General features: G+C 38.3%; 1 protein-coding gene across 1 annotated transcript in view; it reads left to right on the top strand.

Annotated features, from left to right (window-relative positions):
• The window catches only part of LOC124153493, a 30,872-nt gene that overhangs the window by 13,387 nt on the left and 3,977 nt on the right, over positions 1-13,508 (top strand). The window contains exons 3-4 of the mRNA XM_046526694.1: positions 3,293-3,814; positions 5,986-6,037. Of these exons, the coding sequence (XP_046382650.1) occupies positions 3,293-3,814; positions 5,986-6,037 (574 nt within the window). The remainder of the gene's footprint in view (positions 1-3,292; positions 3,815-5,985; positions 6,038-13,508) is intronic.

A 13,508-nucleotide genomic window follows, 5' to 3' on the forward strand; every position in this document is an offset into this window, starting at 1 on the left:
AAGTATTTTAATGGTAGGTAAAGGGGATTTAATTCCCTCTAGTTGATTGACTCTAGTGCTTAGCTTATCACTCAGTTTTTTACTGAGGTTTGAAATAGAATTGTAATCCTTTTGTCGTCAAGTGTCCCTATTTGCATTTTTCTTTTTGTGCATTTTTATATACCCCAATTTATTGTTAAATAGACTTTTGCGTATGGTTTCCACATTTTTTTCTACCTTGCCGAATCTGTCTGATGCAGTGAACATTGATGGAATTTCTGTGTGCGTTCTTCTATTTTGGCCAGAAAAACTGGAACTCTAGGTTTTGTAACTATGAGGACATTTTAACCTAACCAGAGAGACACATAACACCCTTAAATTCTATTGTGTGTTGGGCCACCTTGAACCATTATTCTGTTGGACCCGAGGACATCGTCAAGAACCTCTCAGCCAAAGGGAATAACCAAAGAATCAAAGAAGAGCTCATGTGTCACTTCTCTGTCTTGCTGTGGTAGAAGATCTGGTAACACAACTCTGGCTACTAACACGTGGCCTCGTAGTTGCGGTAGTTGCCTAAACAAGAATGGTTGCCGTATTGGTGAAGATCAGCATCAATTGCAGAGTCTATAAACAATGAAGTGATTAATCTTTTGTGTGTTCTCGTTAGGTCTTTTTTACTACCAGTAATGCCTGTTAAAGATATCATTGAGTGGTTAGTACAAGTACCTGAATGGTTAGCTTGCAGAAGGGGTTCATTCTTTGAAGAAAGGTGTAATGATCGCATTGTATAAATCACCCATTCTGTTCATTGCCATATCTCATAAAATTACTGCATAACTGTGACTGTAATAATTAACTGCGAAGTCTGTTCAGCCATGTTTTAGCAATTAATTTCCCCTGTATTCCCTGTGCATACACATGCACTGCCCTATGACTTAGTTATGCATTAATGTTAATTTTTTTATCTGTTTCCTCCCTTCAAAAGGTTGTAAGATATTCTGTTAATTTTTTTCTAAGATGCCAAGTGATATGACGGTTAACTTAAAAATAAGGTCTCCTAAGTTATTGTGTCGCTGCATGAAGCACTAGGCACAATGCACCAACACCACTGTATTCCTTTGTTCCTCCGCTACCACTCCCAACTGCTGCGAAGCATAGTCGACTGCTCATTGTTGGCATTGTTGTCTCTATGGAGCTTCCCCTTGCATCTCTGTCCAGGTGTGAAATTCATGCGAATTTCGACAGTGAAAAAGGTGGAATCAATTGACATATATTGCCAATTGGTTGAAGTTTATGGTGAAAAATCTATGGATGTTAAAAATGTTTGTAAGTGGTGTCATGAGTTCCTATCCGGCCTCGCAAATGTCCACTGCCAGGTGGGTGCCCTAACAACTCACCGAAGACCACCAGAGGTAGCAAGTGGAAGAAGTTGTGCGTCATTTTGAAGAGGAAGGAGATGATTTTTTGGACTCACAACGGGTGATGAAATTGAGTGTCACCACTATACACCGGAGCAGAAGCAACAGTATGAACAACGGTGCCTCCTGATGTCTCTAAAACAGTAAAAGTTCAAACAAATTCTGTCAGCTGAGAAGGTCATATCAACAGTATTTTGGGACGGAAAGGGAGTATTGCTGGTGGATTTCATGCACCAGGGAACCACTATCAATACAGAAAGATACTGTTAAACACTAGAAAACCTCCGGCGTGCCATAAATAACTAACATCCAGGAAAGCTGATGGAGGGGGTCTCTTTTCATTATGCGCCCAAATACGGCTAATTACACACAAGAACGAATCTCGAAGTTTGTGTGGAAAGTGAATGGGCACCCTCTGTACAGCTCCGAGGTTGCTCTCAGTGATTTCTACATGTTGCTCGCCCTGAAGAAACACCTAGGAGGGATGAAGTTTGCGAAGGATGACGAGGTGCAAGAGGAGGGCAGGGCATGTCTTCACAGTGCAAATGGAAGCTGGTATGAAGACAGGATTCAAAAGTTCATCGAGCGAATGAGAAAATTCGTTTAGTGCCAGGGTGACTAGATCGAAAAATAGCTGAAGCTGTGACCCTTCCAACGATGTATCTAACAATGTAAATACATAAATGTTATATTCAGTGACAAAAAAATTGGAGACCTTAATTTTAAGTTTACCCTTGTATTTTTTGCCAGGAATCTTTGCCTTAAGTTTGTGCAGTGCATGTTCCATGCTTTCATCGATAGTCTCATGACTGCCAGGATTAGGATATTTTTGTTTTTTAACTGTTCAGTTGTTTTTTTTTGTACAGTCTTCAATAAATATTATTGTATCAATTGCTCAAAGAGGCTGTCCAGTTAGGTCAGATGGTGGTCTTCTTTTTCTTCAGGTGCAGATTATGTGCTTTCATGTGTTTTTTTATATCATTCAAGTGTATTTGGCATTGATTGTTGCACCATGATCAGTTAAACATTGGCAATTTGAGTTTAGCTCCTCCAAGACAAACACTCCACTGAAGCTTAATCTTCAGGTTCACGAATCATGCTTTTAACTAGTACAGTCCAGATTATGGCAAGAGGAAATCTCGACTCTCATAAGGTGCGGTAATTTTTTCAGGTGAAGAAATTTTTAATAAATTGCAAATATCGTTGTTGGTGACCATCTTGAAGATTAGTTTGCTACAGATCTTCATTCTCCTTTTTGTTTCGGGAGCTAATATGAGAAACATCTGCCAGGAAAAAAAAACTTGAATTAACTATTCAGAACAATGATGTTGGTATTTCCTGTTATGTATTGCCTAAACTTATGCTATTAACTTATCTATAGTTACTAATATATTTTATTTTTTAGTTGCTGTGAGTATGGTTAGGGTAGGGTACAGCTAACTGATAAAGTGAAAAACCAAAATAATATTTATGATCATAACTTGGGCCAAGGCCCAGCTATGTGGGCTCACCAGTTCCTGTTAGATTACTGCAATGAAGCTACCTTGTCACCTGTCTGGTTGTGGCTGGTAAATTAATGATGAGACCAGCACAATGGACTAAGAAAGACTTTAAGTTTTAGGGGGCCTAAGTAGGCCTCCCAACTGGGAATCCACATTGTTATCCTAAACTTTCTGGGCTTACCAAAATATTTTATGTATGTTCATGAAAGGAAAAGCTATTTATGAGTGTGCGTCAAGTCAGCTGTATTTTTCATCAGTGAAATTCCCTGTGTGCTAAAATCTCAGCGTTTAGCATTATTTCAGAATATGGCTTCAGAAACAAATATGTACTTAAGAATCAGTGTGGGATTGTAATTAATATGCATGTTACTCAATTTCTGTTATCCCTTTCAGGCTACATATTATGGTAGTAATCAACCCACTAATTTTGCAAGTGGCTATGCAGGAGATGCAGCTAACCCAATCCAACCTCCGTATAATTATGGAAATCAGTATCAGAATCAAATTCCAAATCAGTTCTATCCTCAAATGCCTGTTGCTCCTGTTTCTGTACCAACCTCATACACTAATCCTCCAAACGTGGCTCCATTTCAACCAGTGGATCAATTACTCACCCCTCCTGTTCCTACTGAGGTTGTACCTCCGCTTATGGCGAACACAGGCCATCAAAGTTATCCCATAAGTGGTGATCATATGAACTACCATGGTGTTCACCCTCAGCAAATGAATACACAGGAAAGTATCCATCCGGAAACACCTGTCAATCAGCCCTCCAGGGATGTAACGGAGAGGAATAAGTACAGCAGATCAAGAGAAAGAGTTCCAACACGAACCAACATCCCCCTGACTTCAGAAGAAAATATAGTAAAGGAGGAGGACCCCATGCGCACTCCTCCACCACCAGTGATTGCAGACGTAAGTGATAAGTTATAAGATATATGTGTCAAGTTTGGTGGTATTCTCATACTCAGGCTTGTGTGTGAGGTGGCCTGAGAAAATCTCAAAGAAGATCCAATGAAATTTTTGAGACTTCGGTGTAATGGAAAGGTTTAATGGAAAAAGAGGCATTAAACCCAAACATAATGGTAAAAACTAAGGATCAAATAATTTGACCCTCCCTGGACACTCTATCATGTAGCATGAAGTGAATGCATACCTGAAGAAAATATTAGTTTTAGATTCAGATGTATGTACCAGTTATCAAGCCTGAGGAGGTTTGGGTCAAATAATGCAGAGATAACAAAGGAAGCAGATATTGTGGGATATACGTATAGAAGAAAATGTATTTTACAGTAATTGTATGGTTGAATAAGGTGAACTAGATTTTCATTTAATTAATATTAGCCAGTTTTTTTACTATCCTGGACAGAAAAGGTACCAAATATTTACTCTTCAGCAGTGGTTAATTAGTGGTAATTGACTATTAAAAGCTTATCTACAGGGATATTTTGCAGTGAGGAAAGTATCAACTACTTATCTTAAATAAGTAATAAATTGCTGTATGCTTACTTTGATGGAATATATTGAGGTGATCCCCACATTTTTGTGAGGTTACGTTCTTAACTACTGAAGTGAAAAGTGGATCACCTTTCCTCACATGCACGCCATAGAACTATGACATTACAGCTTACATTCCTTATCCAAGTCTATACATGTGGTGTTTTCCCGGAGGTTGCTGAATTCTTGTTGAAAGTGAAGTGAACTCCTTTAAATGTATTAATGAAATGTTTGTTCATTGAAAATCTATGTGCCAAATACAAGTTATATTAGTTAGGTATTTTAAATCTACTTTGTAGCAATCACCAGTGGCAAAGCGAGGGGGAGGCGGTTTTGGGGGATAAAACCCCTTCCAGAGCTCAGAGAAATTTTGAATTTTAATCCATTTTAGTTATTTGGATCAGTATTACTTATAGGATAGTGTTAGGATTTATTAAATATCCCCCAGAAATCCGTAAAACTCGCCATTAGGGACCATTATTCCTAAAAATTTTGTTGAGGAGGGCCCCCTCAACTCCTGCTTACCCTGGTGGGTATGCAATACCCCCACACCTGTAAGTATTTGTTACCCTAAACCCCCCCTAGCCTTAATTCCTAGCTGCGCCCCTGGCAATCACATCTAACACTCTGGAACTGTGTAAAATTGCATTGGGAAATTAGAATACCTGGAATGGTTGTCTGCACAGTGCCCGGTAAAGAAAGAGTCGTGTCAGTTCACTCTCAGTCCTGGTCAATGTAACCAATGTGTTACTGATGATTTTATTTCACCAAACATGATTAAGGTGACGAGGGTCCCCTATAAATTCATTCGATTATGCACATAGTAAATATATATTAAGGAAGTCCCTGCTTTATAATGAAATGTTCTATTTTATAAATATAGTGGGAATAAATATAAAAGATTGATGTTACTTAGGTCATTTGCTGCAAATGAAGAAATGAGGTTCCCCTTACACCTAACTTCAGGCTCTGATAACTGTAGCAATTTTTGGAATCCAGTTGAGTTTTGAAAGTGGGGATTTGTAAGAATCCTCTGAACAAATTATTGAATTAAAAAAACAATGAAGAACCCCTATGGTTTTCTTTTTATCCGGATCTCTTATTGCCTAAGAATAAACAAGTCTATGTATCAGGCTATGATTGAAAAAATTACCACATGTGAAAATTGTTTGGTATGTCGATGATTACTAAAACTTATCACTTGGAGGAGTGTAATTGCTTTTATGAAAGAAGGAGTGATATTAAAAATAACATTTTTCAATATAAAAAATAACATACTCTATGAGTAAATATGGGTATGCCTTTGTCATTGATGTGGGACAATTGAGGACCCTGCATTAGTTCAATTTCAGTGACTAACTATCCAATACTTAAATGGATTGGTTATTCAAATACCTTTAATTGATCACTGGTCATTGATGTTTATCAGTAATTATTTGGATGAACAAAATGCTCTTGCTCCTTGAACTTGAATTGTAATAAACACACTCCTAGGCATGTTTAATTAAGATTTTATCAATATGTTCCAAAATTTTGATATGTGAGATTGAATTTTTAAGGCAGTGATTTTATTTTGTTACATGGAATAGACATGGAGGGAAATTGAGTCAGGAGGGAAACAACTGTCATCTTTGCTCGAAGGTATGTGGATAATTCAATCTTATTGACTTATTTTAGTAATTTAGACTTTTATTCATAGAAATTACGGACTTTGAAATTGTCTACTACTTTCCTTAGTATTGCCTAGAAATACTCTTTTGGAAAATTATTAACATCCCGTTTGGTTTTAATGGAGGATTTGGGAGGGATGTTGAATGTTTTGACTTATTCCTTTTCTGATATGAAAGGATTGACCATTTATAAATAAAAATTATTACATTTTTGCCTTCAAAATATTTTTAATTGTCTTATTGGGCAAAAGGTATCCCTCCAAAAATTGTGCCTCACCATTGTTCTGGAATAAAATCATTCTAATTATGGGGTGTTTATTGTTCTTAGGTAAAAGATAAGACATGGGAATTTCAACATGGAAACATCATTTTTTTTCGTCACCAGTGTCCAAAAGTTAAGCATAATCACTAAACGAGGCCATACTGCCTGATAGTAAGATCAGTATCATGTAGGCACCTGTACAAAGTACATATTATTTAATCTGTTGTGAATTCAGGAACTATTCAGCCTTCTGCTCGTTCTTCCTTCCTACAAAAAGCGATTCTTTTCGGCTGCGGCTGTGTCACACTCTCAGCTAGATCAGTTCATCACAATCGTGAGTTTGTAATGCCATGTTGCATTTCGCAGGATAACCACGCTACCCAATGCCTTGTATAGGTTTATCAACTTACAAGTAAGGTCTTGGAACTCATCGTGATTGTGAATTGATGACTTACAGTATTCTGGAAGATACCAACCCTATATTGCATCATGCCACATTCTTCTAATGATAAAATCAAACGAATGCACTTGTTTTTTATATATTTGCACCTAATTTAATCGTGTGTGTTATACACATGGCTCTGAACTATTCTGCTGTGGAATTATAAGTACGGGAGATTGAAGAGGCTAGAAATTTTGACAAAGTATGTTTTTTTTGCAAAGATTCCTCAAGTAAAGGTTCATACAAACTTCATTATTACTAGAAATGCACGAATAGTATCTACGAATACTCGAATACTTGAAAGCATTTGATATTTGCGATCTCGAATAATTATGCTCAAAGTACGATCTCAAATACCTCGAATACTTAGAATTTCGTGCCATACACTGTCGCACGCACGTTGTTGGTAGTTGACTCAAAAACAACGTAGAGGACTCTAGTCGCTTAGTGCATGCAGCACTGTTTTAGGCAAGTTGACGAAATACATCAAATTTGCAGATAAGAGTGGTGAATACATATTATTTGACGTGGGGAACCGAAAATGATCGGGTGAAAAAATCCGAAAATCCCTGGTTTCCTCCGTGAAACCCCTAAAAAAAATTAAAAATGGCGGAAAAAATATCGACTTTTGGGGTATCTTCCGTTAAGCATTGAGTTACTGCTTCCAAGCCGTTCCATTCATCGGAAAGATCATCTCAAAATCGAAGACTGCAAGTATGCAGGCTTCCCCTGACGTCATTTTTGTTTCTTTATGCCAAACAACAGCTCCGCAATGATGCATCAAAGTTGATAAAGGATTGAAATTTTCATTAAAATAATCGTAAATAACGGCATATGCCTGCCAGCAGCTTGCATCACTAACATTCACCAAATTCAAAAAATTATTTTCACCACTTCTCATTCTATGCTCATTCAGGATGAACCCACAAGATGGAGCTCCCTTTTCCAAATGATGAGGTGTCTTCCAGAACAGAAGCAAGCCATAGCATTAGCTGCCTCTAACCTGAGTTTAATGTAGACATAACTCCACCACAGTGCTATGCTATCAAGCAGTCGATGCTATCAAGCAATTTATTGATGTTCTGGATGTTTTGGAAGGAGCAACATTTCTTGCTTGTGGAAGTACAGTCATAGTTTCCATAGTTTCCCTTTTGAATATCATTATTAATTTCCTAGAAACTAAGAAGTTTTTGCATGGTCATCTACAAGGTTTTGTCAATGATTTGCTGTTTTCCTGTAAAAGTTGGTTTTAATTTCTGGAAAAAGAAAAATTATTCACTTTTGCCTCAATTCTTGATGTACAATTCAAAATCAATGATTTCCAAGATTCAAATAAAGTTTCGATGATAAAAAATCAGTTGGCATTGGAGATGACAAGTCTGTCTAAACAAAGTCACCCAACAAAAACAGATACCTTAGGAAAAGTGCAACCGAAAATAGCTGATGTAAAGCTACAAGAATCAATGTGGGAAATTTATTCAAAATTAAGAGGTTTATTTTTAAAATGAATTTGATTAATACTTTTTTATTCATACGTACATTCATTCAGTGAAATAGAAGAAAAAAATGTATGTTTATTATGCTTTGCGCAATTCTAGTATTCGAGGTATTCGAATATTCGAGCAATGGTTTAATATTCGAATTCGATGTTCGAGTTCAAGAAATCTGCTATTTGACCCATCTTTAGTTATTACATACCTCTGGGTTTTCATTCCCCTGAACTTTGTACTAATGAGAGTTTACTGTAATGGGGTGTATGATTACCCCTAATAACCACACCGGCTTTGCAGCGACGTGATATGCTCTCTATCAGAGCTCCAAGAGCTCTTGTGTCAGTTGATCCCATTCCTCCTGAAGGGGTATTCAAAAATTTGTGGGGTCCGTGGTGGAGGCTGACGAGATGCAATTTGCCTCCTCAATGCACCCTAGGCATGTTCTGTAGGATTCAGATCTGCAGGCCTCTCTGGCCAGTCCATGCGATGAATGTCTTTCCCTGCCATAAATTCGTATACCAGAGCAGCGGGGCGCCGTCAGGCATTTTCGTCCATTAAGAGGACTTGTGGACCAACCGCCTCCTGAGACAACCAACCTCTGAGAAGTCAAACATGTGGCCTGAGTACCTCATTTCTGTATCTTTGACCGTTAAACAGTGTTCTTCGGACCACCCATGAAGATGTTCAAGTCCTCACGGCATTCAACATGGTGCTGCCCCACACCATGATGCCACAACATCTCCATATATATCCTGTTCCATGAGGTTTCTGTGGTTTTATCGGCTACATGGTCCTCTCCAGACAGTGCAACTCTCTCTGTGTGATAGGAATTGTTCTGGGAACTGAAGCTGGATTCATCTGCTAGGAGTACATGCCTCCATTCATCATGGTCCAGTATCGACATTAATGGCTCTACAGTTAATGTCTCTGTGCTGGAATGAGCAGGACACACACTGCTGGGAGTCTGGCAAATAGCCCTGTTGTGGTGAGCCTCCAGTAGACAGTTTTCCAGGAAACAGCAACCCTTCAGGTGGCAGCAAGCTCCGCCGACAATTGTTTTGCGGATGCTTTCTGATTTTGTTGGGCGGTTATGGCCAGATAATGGTCCTACTATGGAGTGGTTACTCTTGGTCGACCTGGTACTGGCCCTCGACTAACATCTCTTGTGTCTTGAAATCATCTCAAAGCTTGGAAATGGCACTTTGTGGCACATTCAAGGATATTGCGACTTCGGTCTGTGTCTGACCTGCTTCCAGGCGACCGAGTAATTTACCCTGCAAAACGATGTCCAAATGGTGTCGTTGTGCAATCATGTTTTCAGGTTCACCAGGAGGCTACACTCTGCATACTATAACAGGGCAAACTCAACTAAGGGAATATGATACACTGGCACTGGTTGTGTTTACATAGTGGTTACGCTGCTAGTAAAAGCAGAGAATACTTCTTTCCTATATGAAGCAAATACAGAAAGTTGGTTGATGCACATGTCAAGTAATTTGCAGTCTATTTCTTCAATAAATTTGTGACAAAAAAGTACACCCAAGTGTTGTTTTCATGGAAGATCATTTCTGTACTAACTTTAGCAAGGTGAAATAGTCAGCAATTCCTTAATTTCTTTAATCCTGCCCATCCTTTAATACATCAATCTACTGTTGTCACTAGGTACTGTTCGTTCACACAGTATTCTGAATTTCCCACTCTCCATTTATAGTTAGTCCTCTTGTTGGCCTATAAATGTTCAAGGAAATGGTTTCTTGTTTCTAAGCTGTTGCAGGGAGGAGGAGAGGTTAAATTAGACACTCTCACTAGGGTTAAGATTTCCTTAATTATGACAACATCAATACGAGAGTCATGATAATGCTGGGAGAAAGGAGATACCTCCTCTCTCGTGGTGAAACACCTCCTTGAAGGAAAACATTCTTGTGATTTTGACCCGAAGATCGTCCATGTGGAGAGGAAAGACCAAAGACCAATTGAAAATTATCCAAGGATGCATTTCTGTAATGAACAAACAAACATTTTTTGCCACTCCCCACTCCTCGCCATACCATTCCCCAAGTGCACCACCTAATGATGCATACCCTTCCTAACCTTCCCCTTTCACCCACCACGCATCCATTTTATATAAATATAGCTTCGGAACCAAAATCCTCATTGTACTTGATAATGACTGTACCTGACCTGACGGTCGAAACTCATCGTACTTTCAATAATAAACCTGTAGGAAAGTGCCATCTCTAATCTTTCAATGATGTGATTTATTTATGACATCGCAGTCATAGCTGAGAAAGAGAATGATTTGGAGAAGACTTAGACAAATATGGACAACAACGGCCACATATCAGCTGAAAATCAGCAAGATATTGGTATGCAGCAGAAGAGAGGAGGCTAGGAAAGCAAAAGCTTGAAGAGGTGAAATAGTTTTGTTACCTATGAAGCTGAATTACCAACAATGGGCAAAGGAAGAAAGAAATAGTAGAAGAGCGCAGGCAAAGAGGGCTTTCTACAAAAAGAAGAATCTTCTTACAGCTGAGATTACAAGAATAGAAATTAGGAAACAATTCATCTGATGTTACGTGCTGAGCATGTTTCTCTCTAGAAATGAGGCTTGGATGTTGGCAGTAGCAGAGAAGCCAAGACTGGAAGCATTGGAAAGGTGGTGTTACCAAGAAATGATGAAGATAAAGTGGATGAACCGAGTAGGTAATGAGAAAGTGCTAAGGAGAGTTGGAGAAAAGAGAGGTCTTCTTAAAACCTCAAGGAGAATTCAGGATGACTCAGTTGACAACATTATGAGGCGTGACGGCCTGATGAAAGCAATTGTAAAGGACAGCTGGAAGGGAAGAAGGACAAGGAACGGCCCCAAATAAGTTACATAGGACAGGTTATAAAGGAAGTAGGAGAGAAGAAATACCTCACTATGAAAAGGCTAAGGGATAGGAGAGAGGAATGGAGAATTGTGTCAAACCAATCTTAGGATTGTTGACTAATGATGATGATGAAAAATTCCAATAATTTTTCTCTCTAAAATTTTTCTATGTGGTCAGCTGGTTGGATACCAGTGCAATCTGAAATTGGTGGTTTTTGTCCTCGTCCACAAAAACTAAAGTTATTAATTTAGACACTAACAGTGGTTGTATTTTAATTTTCTGGTACATGATTCTTATATATTTATCTGATACCAAGTATGAAAATAACCTTCATTATCTTCCAACACTGAAAATATGTTTTGTGAGTTACAAAATCAAAGGTTTGAAAAAAGTAAAAAATTCTTAATTAATTTTCCCTTAGCATTTCTTCTCATAGCTAAGCAATTGCTAAAGATTGCAGACAAAGTACCAGAATAGTTCAGCATTTTTCTCCTTTTTTCTAGTCAAGAATATGGAATTTATGTTCATCTAGAAGTCCTTCACATTTAACATTGCGTTTGTTAACCCTCATAGTGCTAGCCTTCTTCCTGGGGTACTGGCGAGAAATGTGGAGGGTATTTTCATAAAATGTAGCAACTAGGAGAAAAAAAACAATAAAAAGCTATTTTACGAGGGTTGTACCAAAAGTAAGGTTCCCATATTTTTTACTAAAAGAAAATTTTGTTAATTGCTATCAATTTTCACATCATTGAAAAGCTTACAGTTTTGCCTATTTTCAACGTAGTCCCCATTTTTTTTTACTCACTTTTGAAGACGGTGCTCCAGCTTTTGTATCCCTATGTTGAAGAAGTCTCCCGCCAACCCATTGAGGAAGAGTGTGACCTCTGCTCGGACTTCATCGTTACTCTTGAAGCGTTTGCCACCTAAGTGTTTTGTTTCGGGAGTGTAATAGAACACCCACGTTTCATCTTTCATGACGATAGACTCCAGAAACTTCTTGTTGCCTCCCCGCCTCACATTGTTGAAGGAATTTGTGAACACGGTGAAGGTGTTGCTCCTTGTGTCCATCAGTCAGCATCCAGGGACCCAGCGAGCACAGATCTTGCGATAACCAGACATTTTTGTTAAAAGTTCTTTCAATTGTGCCGTCGGAAGCTTCTGGAATGTATTCAACAAATTCACGGATAGTGACCCTCCGATCTTTAAGCAGCCCACTGTTGGTCTTCCACTCCATTCTTCATGGTGAACTTCTGTGCAGCCCTTAGCAAAAGCCCTGCACCATTTGCAGACGTGCTGAATGGATATGCACTCTTCACCATAAAATTCAGTCAGTTGCCAATGGATATTCATGGGTGGTATCTTCCTTGCGCGGAGAAATCGGATTACTGCTCGATCCTCACACTTGGTGGGAACGAGTATCATCACTTTCATTGTTGGAGGTTGCTAAGCCAATAATGAGCAACACAGTGAATCGCGGACTGGTGGACTCGTGAGCAGGGGAACCACTGCGCACAACACAGTTGTGGGATTTAACCTAGCACCTTCTCTCAACATTGTAACTCATTGGGATCCTTACTTTTGGTGCAACCCTTGTATTATATATCCATAAGTGTTTTTTTTATTATTGAGGTTAAACTGGTAAATATTGACAAAATATTTTTATGTTTACTGAAATAAAATATATCAAGGTATTAAGTTATAGCAAATTAAATAATGTACCACGTAAGAGCCGATATATCGGCCCGCTGCATTTCCCGAGTGGCAGAAGCCGATGTATCGGGCAGCCACTCCAAAAGGGTTAAGCATTTTTAGTAAATGAAAAGTAGTCATAAAAAGATACATCTTCACTTATCCCAAGCTTTATTTTTCCCTGCCAAATGTTTACTTTGACTTTGAGTTATCAGATGTCTGAGTGATCATGAGGGCACTAAAGTTGTTGATATGAATAATGATTTCAAATTTTACATTACTATTTAAGTGCTGAAGATTTTAGTAATGCATTTACACCCATAAAATTCTATTTAAAAGGGTATTCCCTCCCATGTAAATTTTTGCCAGTTTTTATGCTTTTATTTCTCTACTGTAGTCAGGTTGTTGAAAATGAAGATTATACCTTCATTTGGGGTGAAGGGTGATAGAAGTTGAAATATATTACTGCCTACTTGGGTTACTTCAACTCCCCCTAGTAAATGATAATTCATAGTTTTTGTGTTTATGGTTTTGACGTTAATAGGACAATGCCAGTCTCCTTGCAATTGAGCAGAGTTGGAGGATGTTTATTAGGGGGGAATTTTATTGTATGGCTTTTGGTTTTTTAAGTTATTTAGAAAAGAAAAATTTACTGGAATTTAATTTTTTATAGTGTTTTTATGTTC

Source organism: Ischnura elegans, chromosome 2, assembly GCF_921293095.1.
Source record: "Ischnura elegans chromosome 2, ioIscEleg1.1, whole genome shotgun sequence".
Taxonomy (NCBI): Eukaryota; Metazoa; Arthropoda; class Insecta; order Odonata; family Coenagrionidae; genus Ischnura; species Ischnura elegans.